The sequence below is a fragment of the Vombatus ursinus genome, unplaced genomic scaffold (assembly GCF_900497805.2).
Source record: "Vombatus ursinus unplaced genomic scaffold, bare-nosed wombat genome assembly UNPS02000577.1, whole genome shotgun sequence".
NCBI classification, from domain to species: Eukaryota; Metazoa; Chordata; class Mammalia; order Diprotodontia; family Vombatidae; genus Vombatus; species Vombatus ursinus.
Genome location: NW_020940355.1, coordinates 19,416,452 through 19,429,755, shown reverse-complemented (window position 1 = coordinate 19,429,755; position 13,304 = coordinate 19,416,452). Strand labels below are relative to the sequence as shown.

General features: G+C 37.4%; 1 protein-coding gene across 2 annotated transcripts in view; it reads left to right on the top strand.

Moving 5' to 3' along the window:
- The window catches only part of RIOK1 (RIO kinase 1), a 38,868-nt gene that overhangs the window by 18,008 nt on the left and 7,556 nt on the right, over window positions 1-13,304 (top strand). For both annotated transcript variants that reach the window (XM_027862876.1, XM_027862968.1), the window contains exons 7-11: window positions 1,034-1,126; window positions 5,043-5,155; window positions 5,263-5,343; window positions 10,112-10,198; window positions 10,743-10,880. In XM_027862876.1, the coding sequence (XP_027718677.1) occupies window positions 1,034-1,126; window positions 5,043-5,155; window positions 5,263-5,343; window positions 10,112-10,198; window positions 10,743-10,880 (512 nt within the window). The remainder of the gene's footprint in view (window positions 1-1,033; window positions 1,127-5,042; window positions 5,156-5,262; window positions 5,344-10,111; window positions 10,199-10,742; window positions 10,881-13,304) is intronic.

Below are 13,304 nucleotides of genomic sequence, written 5' to 3'. Positions count from 1 at the left end.
ATGCTTCACTTTCTGCTATCAGAGTGGTATCATCTGCATATCTGAGATTGTTGACATTTCTCCCTGCCACCTTAAATCTAGCTTTTAATTCATCCAGTCTGGCATTTCATATGATGTACTCTGCATATAATTTAAGTAAATAGGGTAACAATATACAGGCTTGTCGTGCTCCTTTTCCGATCCTAAGCCAATCACTTGTTCTGTGTTCAATTCTAACTGTTGCTGCTTGGCCTAAATACAAGTTCTGCAGGAGACAAGTAAGGTGATCTGGTACTTGAGGGGTAGAACTAATTCAGTTCAATTCAGTAAACATTTATTAAATGCCTACTATGTGCCAGGCACTGTACTAAGCCCTGGGAATGCAAATAAAAAAAAATTAAAGATAATCTCTGCCCTCAGGGAGCTTACAATATAATAGGGAAAGATAATACCAAAAAGGAAGCTGAAAACTGGGGGGGGAGATGGGGAGCCACCAGGAGGTTCCCAGCTCAGGGGCAGTGATGATTCATGGAGTAAAAAATCAAACAGAGCTGCTGATTGAAAGTAAAGTTACCTGGAAAGCTCTGAAAGTTCAGAGCCCCCTATAAAGGAATGCTTTGGGAGGAGTTTACTACTGTACCTTATAGGCCTCCAGTCATAGGGGAGAGGCAAGTGAGGGAGCTTAAAAGATGAATTGGCCCATTTAATGACAGTTCTCTTTGCTTCAGGCCTGGTGGATCCACATACATACTGGCATCCTGCCTATGTTTCCTCTGTTCCTAAATTTTTTGAGTGCTGCTGCAGTACAGACCACTTCTGTGCTGAAGATTCCAACCAGATCTGGTGGGGGTGAAAGGATGCTAAGTGAGTGGGTTAAGGATTAGCCTTCTTCTGCTGTGATTTAGTTGGAATTCTAACACTGTGGAGACAACTGAAATTGCTTTATCTCCTGTGCTTAAGTCTTATTTTGGAGTGGTGTGAGTAACAAAATGATATTTGAGTTTAGGTAAATCAATCTTTTTGATGTCTTAATCTTCTCCATTTTTTCTTGAAGGTGCTGGATTCAAGAACTCGAATAACTTTGTTCAAGATGTTAAGCAGAGGAGTCATATCACAGATAAATGGTTGCATCAGCACAGGAAAAGAAGTAAGCTTTGTCTTTGGAAAGTTAAATGTTTCTGTGGTTTTTTCCCCCCTAGAAACCGAGTAGACTTTGTTTTTAGGATGAAATGTTTATTTACTAAGTGGCAAGAATTGGCCTTATTGATAGGTACAAGCAGATAGACAATTATACACATGAATTATGCTCTTATACTACTCCAGTCATTGCTCCAAAATAGGGTGCTGATTGGGTAACTGACACTTCAGAGTGTGTTGACTCACTGTTGTCATCTGACTGGCAAATACCTAAGTACCTGATTCCTGCTCAAACCATTTACTAGGGGATAGAAATTAGAATATTTCCCACGAGTGACTTTTTTTCTTCTCCATTTATTCATATATATGAGAGGAAACAGTCACAGTTTTTGTTTCCTTTTTTTTTTTTAAACTACTTCTCTGGGGACATAGCTCACAATGAAATTTATTTTGCAAGTCAACTGTAGAAATGTCTGGTGATGATAAAACCTCTTTTGGATTCAACTTGTAAAAGAAATAAGCCACTCCAAGCATTCATGCAAGTTGAATGTTATCTGGTTAAATGGAGGGGAGGGGGAGACCTGTGGTATATTAGTTCCTTTTTAAAAAGTGTAATATTTTATTTTAATTTCCCAATCTTATTTTAATTTCCCAATACAAGTTCACTGTACATTTAGCTTCCAACTATGGTACCCAGGGACAAGACCAAGTAAAGTGCTCATGCCCCTTGTAAACTAAGGATAGATTTGAAAATAGTCACCTGGACAGAAAAGCAAAGCACTTTATTCATGACTGTAAAGCAAACTAGAGCATTTCTGGTGGGATCTACATTTCTAGCTCCTGAGTTTTCACTTAAGTTGCCATTGGTATACTGAATTTTTATGAGAGCCTAAATGTTTGTTCACTCTGCCTCCAGAAATTCAGTTTAAGTATTTGAATGTCCTCACCTAGTCCTGTACTAGGTACCATGGGACATGAGAAAGAAGCATGAGACGACCCTTCTTGTCAAGGAGCTTATCTTCTTTTCAGGAGAAAATGTAGACTTCCGGCACAAAGAACAAAAGAAATGCCATGCATAATAAAGTTCTAAATGTTATTTAATGACATTGTTTGGGATGGATAATGAGTAATTTGTATGGTCAAGAAGAGATACTATATTACAGAAAAGGAAATATTCTTATTTCTCATTAAGTTAATCCCTCTACCGATGCCATTCATCCTATTCCTGCCCATCTCCAGGATCTTGTTTCAGCAGTGCTTCCCTTTATCGAAGATTCTTTTCAACTCTAAATATATGTTCCTACAGTTGTTTGTCTCCCTCTCCATTGGCTTCTTTCCATTTATAGACCTACTCAGGTCTTCCTAACCCTAAAAAAAGTCCTTTCTGCTCCATCCAGATATTTCTTTCCTTTCCTTTACTGGTTAACTCCTTTAAACATTGTTTTCACCTGGTACATCTATACCATCCAGTCTTTCCTCACCCCTTTGCAAACTGTCTTCCACGTTTAGCACTCCTATGTTTTTGTTGTTTGCTTATTTTTTTTTATTCTGAACTTAACACTAAGTAAGATGAGCATTTCCCTGTAGAAAGCAGAAGAGGATTGTACATGATGCTGTAAATATTTATTATGAACAGCTTTCAAGTACGTAATAAATTCAGCATTTTATTTTCAAAGTTTTCCTGCTTATGTGTGTTTCCTACTGACTTTCATTCTATTCCTCTTCTATGAATTACTTTAAATGCTTCAATGAGCCTCATACTTTTTTTTTCTTTCCTTTTTTCATTTTGGTAACTCTGACCTCTTCTTTTTCCTTCTCTCAGTCAAAATGAAAATAAAACTTTTGTACCTAATATGCATAGTTGAACAAAACCAATACCTATATTGGCCATGTTTAAAAATATGTCTAATTCTGTACCTTGAATTTATAACCTTGCTGTCATGATGTTGATATATTTGATCCCTGGACCTTTGGAATTGTGGTTAGTCATTGCATTGATTGGAGTTAAGTCTTTCAAAATTGTTTTTCTTTTCAATGTTGTTTTTATTGTATAAATAGTTCTCCAGGTTTCTGTTCATATCACTCTTCCTGGTTTGTTTGAAATCAGTCTCTTTTGTCATTTCTTATGGCATCATACTATATATTCATATACTTTAATTTGTTCTTCCTTTCCCCAGTCATTGGGCTTATTTTCTAGTTTTTTGTTACTACAAAAAGAGCTGTTTTATATATATTTTAACATAATGAGTTAACATAAAGAGACTTTTCCTTTGATTTCTTTGAGGAATAGGTCTGGTAATGGTATCAGTTGATCAAAGTCTGTGCACAGTTTAGTGATTTTTTTTTAATATAGTTCCTTATTTCTTCCTAGAATGGCTAGATCAATTCACAACTCTACCAATAATATATTGATGTGCTTTTTTTTATCTTAGTCCCTCCAAAAATTACAATTTTTCTCTTTCTTATTTCTCCAATCTGATGGGTAAGAAGTGGAACCTGAGATTTGTTTTAATATGCAGTTTTTAAAATTAGAGACTTGGAGCAATTTTTATATAACTTTTCATAATTTCTTCCCATGAGAATTGCCTGTTCATATCTTTTGACCATTTACCTATTGGGGAATGGGTGTCATTCTTACATATTTGAATCCATTCTTTATATCTTGGATATTAGACCTTTATCATAAAAATTTGGTGCAAAGATTTTTTTCCAGTTAACTTTTCATTCTAATTTTAACTGCATTGATTTTGTTTGTACAAAAACTTTTATATAGTCAAAGTTGCCCATTTTATCTTTTGTGATCCTTTCTATGTACAGGTCATGAACTTTTCCCCTATCTGTAATTGGGGAAAGTATTTCCTTCTTTGCTTCTCTAATTTGTTAATGATGTGACCTTTTACATCTAGGTCAGGTACCATTTGGAACTTAAAGTGTGAGATGTTGGTCTGAACTCAGTTTTTGCTGGGCTGCTTTCCAGTTTTCCAAACATTTCTGAATAGTGAAGTAGTGAATCTATTGATTTTTTTTTTCTCCTGTCCCTTTCCTCTCTTCTCTGTTCCTAGTGCTATCATTACTATCTTCATATAGTGCTACCATTACCACCTTCCTGGATTATTGCAGTATTTTCTTGACAGTTGTTTCCATTTCTACTCTTTACCTCTTCTAATCCATTTTTTTGCTCCACGAGTAATCCACGAGTAAACCAAGTAGTTGTCACTCCTCTGCTCAGTTTTCAGTAGATTTTTATTGCCCACCAAACAAAATTTAAACTCCTTTGCTTGGCATTTAAGTCCTTTTCTTCTCGTATTACCAGCCAAACTGAATTCCTGTCCATCTTTTGAATATGACTTCTGTTTTCTCAGTACTTTGCCTTTGCTTCTGCTGGTTCCTATGACTGAAATGCTCTCCTTTTTCCCTCTTCACCTGTCAAGTTCCTCTAGATTTTTAAAAATAATATATCATATCACCTCCTCCATAAACCTTCCCTAATAGTCCTTGTTGATAATGACCAGCGCCTTCAGCCTTCACTTTGTTTTTACGTCTAATTCATTTATTTAGTAATGTTGTTTTATTATAGTCATTTATATTTTTTGCATGAAGTCTGTGTCTTAACTTCAGATGATATTCCTCCTGAGTTTCCAGCACAATGCTCTGCATAACTGGATGCCTAATTTCAGAATGAATGAGCAAATACATTTAAATGTCTTTTTATCATATATTCCAATTTAAATGTCAGTAGATGTAATAATGCATGTTTGTTTTTGAATGGTACAGTTTATATTTGCATATTAAATTTCTACATCATATTCCAAAAAAGTTAATTATTTTCTATCTTTGACAGCAGAGTATTCGCAAAATAGCTAAGTGTTCTACAGTTATTTCACACAGAATCTCAGTCATGTACATTTTGTTTTGGATTACATTAGGCTAATGTGTATCATGCCAGCACGACAGATGGAGAGAACAGAGCAATCAAGATTTATAAAACTTCAATTTTGGTGTTCAAGGATAGGGATAAGTATGTAAGTGGAGAATTCAGGTGAGTTTTAGTTACAGTTTGTTTCATTGTGTCTGTGTACATCAAATATTGAAATGTGCCTATAAATTTTAAGATGGAACTGTATTGAGTTACTTGTATTTTTTCAGGTTTCGTCATGGCTATTGTAAAGGAAACCCCAGAAAAATGGTACAAACTTGGGCAGAAAAGGAAATGAGGAATTTAATAAGGTAACAATTTTATTTCTTGTGTTTATCACTTGTGTATATCTGTTTATTATAGCCCATATGTGGAAATCTGCCCATTCCTTTTTACAAGTGAACATTTTGACCCAGATGCAGAGAATATTTCAGGACCATTAAGAACAATTAGATCCATTGACTGTGCTCAATAAAGTAATCTTTGACTAAATAGGAAGTAAAGTTGCCGTCTCTCAGACTTTCTTTCTGACTTTCAGAGCCATCAGAACAAAGGTTTCACAGTCTAAATGTGTCAAGTGCTTTCTAATGAGTTTAATTTAATTTGCTTGTCAGAAGTCCACATTTCCGTTACCTCATTTGAGGTCTGTTGGTATTTGAGTTTGTAGACTTAGCAACAAGAGACTCAGTGAGAGACAACTTTCTTTATTATCCATGGCAGTGAAGAGGAACATTAGCATGGATGATTAAAAACCTGGATAAAGTCAAACTTCAGCCCCAGTTCAGCCAAAAGAGATGAGAACTTGTTTGTCTTTTTTTTTTTTTTTTTACTAGTCTGTCAGGTTCTTTTGTCTAACAGTTGACCTCACTTTAAGTAATTGCTACCAGATGAGAGTGGTACCAGATGAGGGTGGTACCTGATGTAGGTGGTGTATGCCTAGTGTTCAGCTGTTCTTGGCAGCTTAAGATTTAAATTCTAATGAAAGCTCTGAATTATGCTTACATTAAAAATGTGTGTAATTATAAACATCTGTATAGAAACTAAATTGCCATACTTTATAGGATTCTAGGATCATAGAGTTAGAGCTGGAAAGAGCCTCAGAAGTCATCTCATACCCTTTCCTCATTTAAAGATAAAGAAACTGAGGCCCAGAAAAGTTAAGTGACTTGTTTAAGGTCGTAAAGCTAATAAGTAGCAGAGTTGGAGTTTTTACCCAGGTGCCCTGACAAAATCCATATTCTTTCCACATAATCATTAGGAAATAGCAAAGAGTAGTTAAGAGTGCTGAGACTTGGAGTCAGGAAGATCTAGATTCACATCTTGCCTCTGACACTTAAGCTTTGTGACCATGGACCTACTTGACCTCTCAGACCCTCACCTGTAATAGCCACCTCACAGGGTTGCTGTGAGGCTCAAGGGAGAAATTATCATTAGAGGAAGAATTGGAAAAGTTGACGCCAAGCTTATAAAGCTGGGTAACTGAAAGAAATTAGGAGTAACCATTGGTTTTGAGAGGGTAAGGACAAGAAGTCCTGTCTTAAACCTGTGAAGTTTGACATACTTATGGGAGGTCCAGGTAGTGATATTCAGCAGGCAATTGGAGATGCTAGAATTGAGCTCAGGAAGAAATGAGTGCTGGGGATATGTAAATTTTGGCATCATCTGCATAGAGATGATAATTAAACCCATGAGGGCTGATGAAATCACCCACAGAGAGAAAAGAAGCAGGGCTATGGTAGAGTGCTAAGGTATATTGAGAAGTGTCAGGCAGAGGAGAATAGAAATCAGAGAAGAGAGGTCGTCCAGATGGTCCACAGGGTGGAGTGTTGCAGAGCAAAGAAAAAGAAGACTCAGAAAAGGCCATAAGATTTGTCAATAAGAGATCAATCTAAGAGAAGTGTGTTTAATTGATGATCCATGCTTAAGTTCCTAATTTAAAAGTAATTTTTGAACATACTTTTACTGGGTTATTAAATTTTGAGATTTGTATTTAGATGGTATATTCTTTCAGATCTATTTAAGCTAAGAATTCTTAACCTAGGGTCCATGAATTTAAAAAAAATATGTAACTATATTCCAGTATAATTGGTTTCTTTTATAATCCCATATATCTTATTTTATGCATTTTAATAACACTGTACTTGGGATCCATAGGGTTTATTAGACAGCCATTGGAGTACTTCATACACAAAAAAGATTAAGAACCCATTTTATAATCTTATAGTATAGAATAATTGTGTAATAGTGAAGTTAAGTTTGCTTTTAAGTGATCAGTGACTGAAAGAACAGTTTGTCCAGTGATGGGGTTGGAAGCCTGATTGCAAGGAGTTAAAAAGTGATGGTGATAAAATAAAGCTGTGGAAAGTTCTTCCTCCCTTCCTCTCCTCAAGTTGGATGTGAGAGAGAGGCAAGATATAGGATAATAACTTGAGAAAAGTTCAGGTTTAGATGAAGATGTTTTGTTTTTTAAGGATTGGGGTGATCTGGGCATGTTTATAAACAACAGGAAGGATCTAGTGTATAAGGAAAGATGGGAAATTAGGGAGAAAATAGATTATTGCAGGGGCAGATAGCTGGAGGAAGGGAGAAAGGTATGATAAAGGGTACAAGTAGAGGGGATGGCTTTTGCAAATGAGCTAAGAATGGAGAATAATTTTGAGATTTGCAGTATAGAATTGGGAAGAAGAGTAAGTTTGAGATCTCAAAAAAATTTTTTTAAAGTAAAGAATGCAGCAAGTCCATTTATTGAGAGGGAGGAAAGTGGGAAGAAAAGAAGAGATATAAGGGACTTAAGGAGAGAAGAGGTTTGGAATAGATGTTGAAGGTAGTTTGATAGTTTTTCATGGAAAAGTAAGTGTATAGTTCTCAAACAACTCTTTGACTCAGAGTGGAGAAACATTCTTTCTCTTAAAAGATCTGTTATGTAGTTCTCTTTCCTTATTACTTTCTTCTACATGATAACCAATTTTTGTCCAGTAAAACAATCTAAAATTCAAACAAATGCCATACCTTACTTAAGGCATAACTCTTGGTTGGGCTGGCATCACAGTAGTTTGACAACTAAGTTGAAAAACCAAACAAACTTTTCATAATACTTTACTTCTATTTTTGTATACAGTGTAGTGGCTATTAGAAACATATAACATTGGATCCTCTTGTCATGAAGTGAAATCAACCTTTGTTGGTGACTCATTGGTCCATTTGACCGTAAGATCATTCCAAAGTCTTCTATCCTCTAGATAGTATTATTCACTAGGTACAAATCCTGCCATTTGTAGAAACATGTCTTCAAACCTGGCAAACTGAATATACTGATTCCAATTATATCTAATACAATTTGTGATGATAGCTGGGAGAGGAAGTGGGCTGTAGTGGAAAGCTTATTATAATTGTAATCAGGAAGACCTGGGCTCAAATAAAACTAGAGGACATTGACCATGAGCTTCTTTTCACCATAGAGCCCTTGCCTATTCTATAGCTCAAAAATTCTTGGCATCAGGCAGTTAGATGGCACAGTGGATAGAGCACAGGCCCTGGATTCAGGAAGACCTGAGTTCAAATCTGGCCTCAGACACTTGACACTTACTAGCTGTGTGACTTTGGGCAAGTCACTTCACCCCATTGCCTCACCCCCCAAAAAAATTCTTGGCATCATCCTCATTCTCTCTTCATTTATTCTGTTCTCTGGTGAAGAGATGGTCCTTCCCTCACTAGAATAAACCCTTAATTCCTTTCCCTCTCGTCTCTTCTGTTAGATTATCCCCACAATCAAAAAAATTCCTGTTAGAAACAGCCCAGATCAGCACGTGCTGTCCCCAGTTTCTGCAAACCTTTTTATCTTCTTTGCTAACCTGGAAATCTGGCTCACTACCTATTGGACATTTCAAACTTTAGGCGTCAAAACATAGTTCATTTCTTTTCCTTTTCAACCTACCCTTCTTCCTAAACTACCTATTTCTGTTGAAGGTACTGCTATGATTCAGGATTGAAACCTGAGACTTATTCTCCACTCTTTTAGTCTCTCTTCCCCCATCACGTCCAGTTCGTTGCCAGATTTTACCAGTTCTGTCTCAGCATCTCTCATTTCATCCCCTTCTCTTCACTCAACACAGCCACTGCCCTAGTTCAGGCCCTCATCTCCTCTTGCCTGGACTGTTGCATCAGCCTAACCGGTCTCACCACAGCCGGTTTTTCCCCTTTCCACATAGTGGTCAACGTGATCTACATGTGCCACAGCATAAGCCCGGCTACGTCAGTGTCCGCTTGAAAGACACCCCCCTCCCTTTCTCCTCCCCCTGCCACCAATTGCCTCCAAGCTCCATTACAAACTCCTCTTTGGCATTTACAGTTGTTCACCATCTGGTTCCTGCCTTCTGTGCCAGACTCCTCTCACTTCATGTCCTCTGCAGTCTGGCCAAACTGGCTTACTTGCTGTGCCTTGTATGAGACACACTATTTCCTGTTCTGTCTTCATGCATCTGCATAGGCTACCTCCTCGGCCTGCAAAGGACTCTCTCTTCACCATCACCTCCCAGAATTCCTTGAGGTCCATCTTCAACATGAAGCTTTCCGCTGATTTCTGTACTTTTTTCCCTCATCACCCTTTGCAAAATTACTTTATGTTAACTTTGTTTACATTTTGAGTGTATTTATGGATAGAAGTTCTCCCTCATCCCCCCCTTCCTTGCACTGCCCTTGCCAGTGTCTGGCAGGGACGGTTTAATTTTTTGGCTTTCTGTCCCTAGTTCCTGTCAGTGCCAGGCTTAGTCATTCCATTTTCTGACACTACCAGTGTGAGCATGGTTAAGTCATTTACCTCTCCATGTTTGTAAAATGGGAATAATAATAATCTAGATAGTATTTACTCCATAGGATTGTCTTAAGGATCAAATGAGAAAGTATGTAAACACTTTGCAAATATGTTATACAGGTCAGCTGTTATTATTAGCTAGTGATAGTGTTTCTCTATAAGTAAGCAAATAACTCATTTTTTTTTTTGCCAACTAACCCCTATGTAGTTTATTTACTGTATTTTAAAATTTTTAACTTGGTATTCTTTGATCTGTTATAATGTTGCAGGCTAAACACAGCAAAGATACCTTGCCCAGAACCTATCATGCTAAAACATCATGTTCTTGTCATGAGTTTCATTGGTAAAGGCGACATGTAAGTATGCTTAAAACCTACATTTATGTATTTCAGACATTTCAAAATACACTTAATTTCCTAGTTTAAAAGTACTTATTGTCATTTTTATGTTTAAATGGTATTGCATTCTTTTAAATCTCTTTAAAACAGGGATTCTTAACCTGGTATCTGTGTCCTTTCAAAAAAAAAATTTTGATAACTGTATTTCAATGAAATTGTTTTTTTTTTAAGTCTGTTACACATATAAAACCATTATTCTGAGAATGGGTCCATAGGATTCAGTAGACTGTCAGTGAGGTCCATGAGACACAAAGTTGAGACCCTCTACTTTGTTATGAATTCAGGAATTGTTCTATGGTAACAAAGGTAACCCTGTCTTTAAAAATGCAATTTATAATATACTAAGTGTTGTGAATATAATTCCTATTGGAGTAAGCAATTTATTTTTTTGAGCAGGTTATTTATTATAAGATGAATTCTCATAATGGAGAAGAAGAATCAATGGAATAATGTCATTGATCTATGATAGTGTCTTATGTCTTTTTTTTTTCTTTTAATTGAGGCCTGCTCCACTTTTGAAAAATGCCCAGTTAACGGAATCCAAGGCTCGGGAGTTATATCTTCAAGTTATTCAGTACATGAGAAGAATGTATCAGGATGCCAGGCTTGTCCATGCGGATCTCAGTGAATTTAACATGCTGTAAGTTGTATCCCTTACACTATTGTGATTTAAGGCTTTGTTTCTGGAGGTGGTCTCGTATCATATGTGAAGCTTGGAAGTCTCATTCATTCTTCAAGCTTCAAACTGATATTGTGCTATTAGGAATCCCTTATTAATTTCACTTCAATCAGATAAGTATTGATTTAAAAACTTACTATCAGTCAATAAACAAGCATTAATTAAGCATCTGCTATGTACAAAGCACTGGAGACATGGATGCAAAGAATTAAAATTCCTCCTTGCTAGAAGATTACATTATAATGAGGGAAATAACTACATATACAAGTACATACTGAATGCATACAACGTAAGTAAGTGTGAGCTGAGGAGGGCACTCATAGATGGGACTAAGGTAAGGCTTCACATAAAGGGTAGTGTTTGAGTAGTGTATTAAAGGGGATAGGGATTCTGTGAGGTAAAGTTGTGAAGGGGGATATCCTCTAGGCATAAGCAATATCCAGTGAAAAGGCATGGTGGGCAATGGAGTGACATTTTTGTCTGTTTGGATGAATTAGTGAGTGAGGGTGAAGGAATAAGGTACACTGAAGCTAGAAAGATAGGTAAGGTCTTGTTGTAAAGGTCCTTTTTTTTTTTTTTTAGTGAGGCAATTGGGGTTAAGTGACTTGCCCAGAGTCACACAGCTAGGAAGTGTTATGTGTCTGAGGCTGTATTTGAACTCAGATCCTTCTGACTCCAGGGCCAGGTGCTCGATCCACTATGCCACCCAGCTGCCCCGTGAAGGTCTTTAAAAACTAAATTGAGTTCACATTTTATCCCAAAGGCAAGCTACTGGAATGGAATTAGGGAAGTGATATGGTTAGATTTATGCTAAGGAAAATCACCTTGGCAGTAGTGTGGTGCTGCGATGTCAAAACTGGCTGACTGCAAGCAGCAGACAAAACCCCCACTCCTGTGTCTGAACCAGATTAAAATGTAATTGGGAAATTTCTATTGAATTTGGCAGCCCTGATGTGGAGGATGGACTGGAATGGGCAGAGAGACCACTTGGGAGTTTCTTGTAGTAGTCTAGGCAAGAGGTGTTGAAACACCTGAACTAAGGCGGTGAATGTTTGGGAAACAAGAAGGCGGTATGAATTTTTGAGGGATGTTGTGAAGGTAGAAATTATAACATATACCACATGATGGAGGAGTTGAAGATAACACCAAGGCTGTGAACCTTGGAGATGAGAAGATTAGTGCCAACTTGACAAAGGGATAGGTTTTAGGGGAAAGATTGAGTGGTGTTTTTGGACATTTTGAGTTTGAGATATCTCTGGAATTTCCAGTTTGAAATGGCCAGTAGACAGTGATGGAGGACAGTAATTCCAGAGAGACTTTGACTGAAGACTGGAGATATATAGGCGTAGGAGTCATCTGCATATGATTAAACCATAGTTGCTGGTAAGGTTACCCAGGGAAAATGGAATGAGAGAAAAGAAAAGGCCCCAGGACAAAGGCTTGGAAAATACCCACATTTGGAGAATTTGATATGGATGATGAACCACTAGAAGAGACAGAAAAGGAGATATCAGATAGGAGGAGAAACGGGAAAGAGAGAGAGTAGTGTCATTAAAACCCCAGAAAGAAGAGAGTATCCAGGAGGAGCTGATCAGCAGTGACGTCGAGAAGGGTGTGGACAGAGAAGACTGTTAGAATTGTCTATTAAGAAATTATCGTTAATTTTGGAAAGAACGATTTCAGTTGAGTGAAGCCTGAAGCCAGTTTGCAAAGGGTTGAAAAGTGATTTTGGGAGGAAAGGAGGTAGGAGTAGTGAGTGTAGACCATTTTTTCTGAGTTTGGCTGAAAGGAGAGCTGTAGGATGACACTTGAGTGGGGATGGTAGGATCTAGTGAAGTGGTAGGGGCTTTTTTGTTTGTTTTTTGTCTCAGAGGGAAGAGGCAGCTGCCAAAGGCTTTTGAGCAGGTGAATGATGTGGTCAGACTTATGCCATAGGAAAATTTGTGGCAGTTGTATGAAAGATGTACTGCAGAAGGGAGAGATTGATGAATTGGAACTATTGCAGTAGGCCAGAGAAGAACTGAGAAAGGTCCAGTTAGACTGGTGATGTTGATGTGAGTGGAGGAGGAGGAGTGTGAATGTAAGAGCTTCTATAGAAGTAGAATTGACAGTTCTTGGAAACTGAGAGCATATGGGAGGTGACAGAGAAAAGGGAGGGTTGAACCTAGGATGACTTCAAACCTGGATGAACTTAATTGTTAGTATCCTCAGATAAAGCCGAGTTTGAAGAAGGACTGAGTTTGGTTTGGGACATGTATTTGAAGTTCTGATTGGACATCTCTATAGAGATGTCAAGGAGGCAGTTAACAGTGTAGATCTGAAATTCAGAAGATAGATTGGGGTAGATTTATAGGTTGGGAATCTTCATACTAAGCAGCAGTTTAG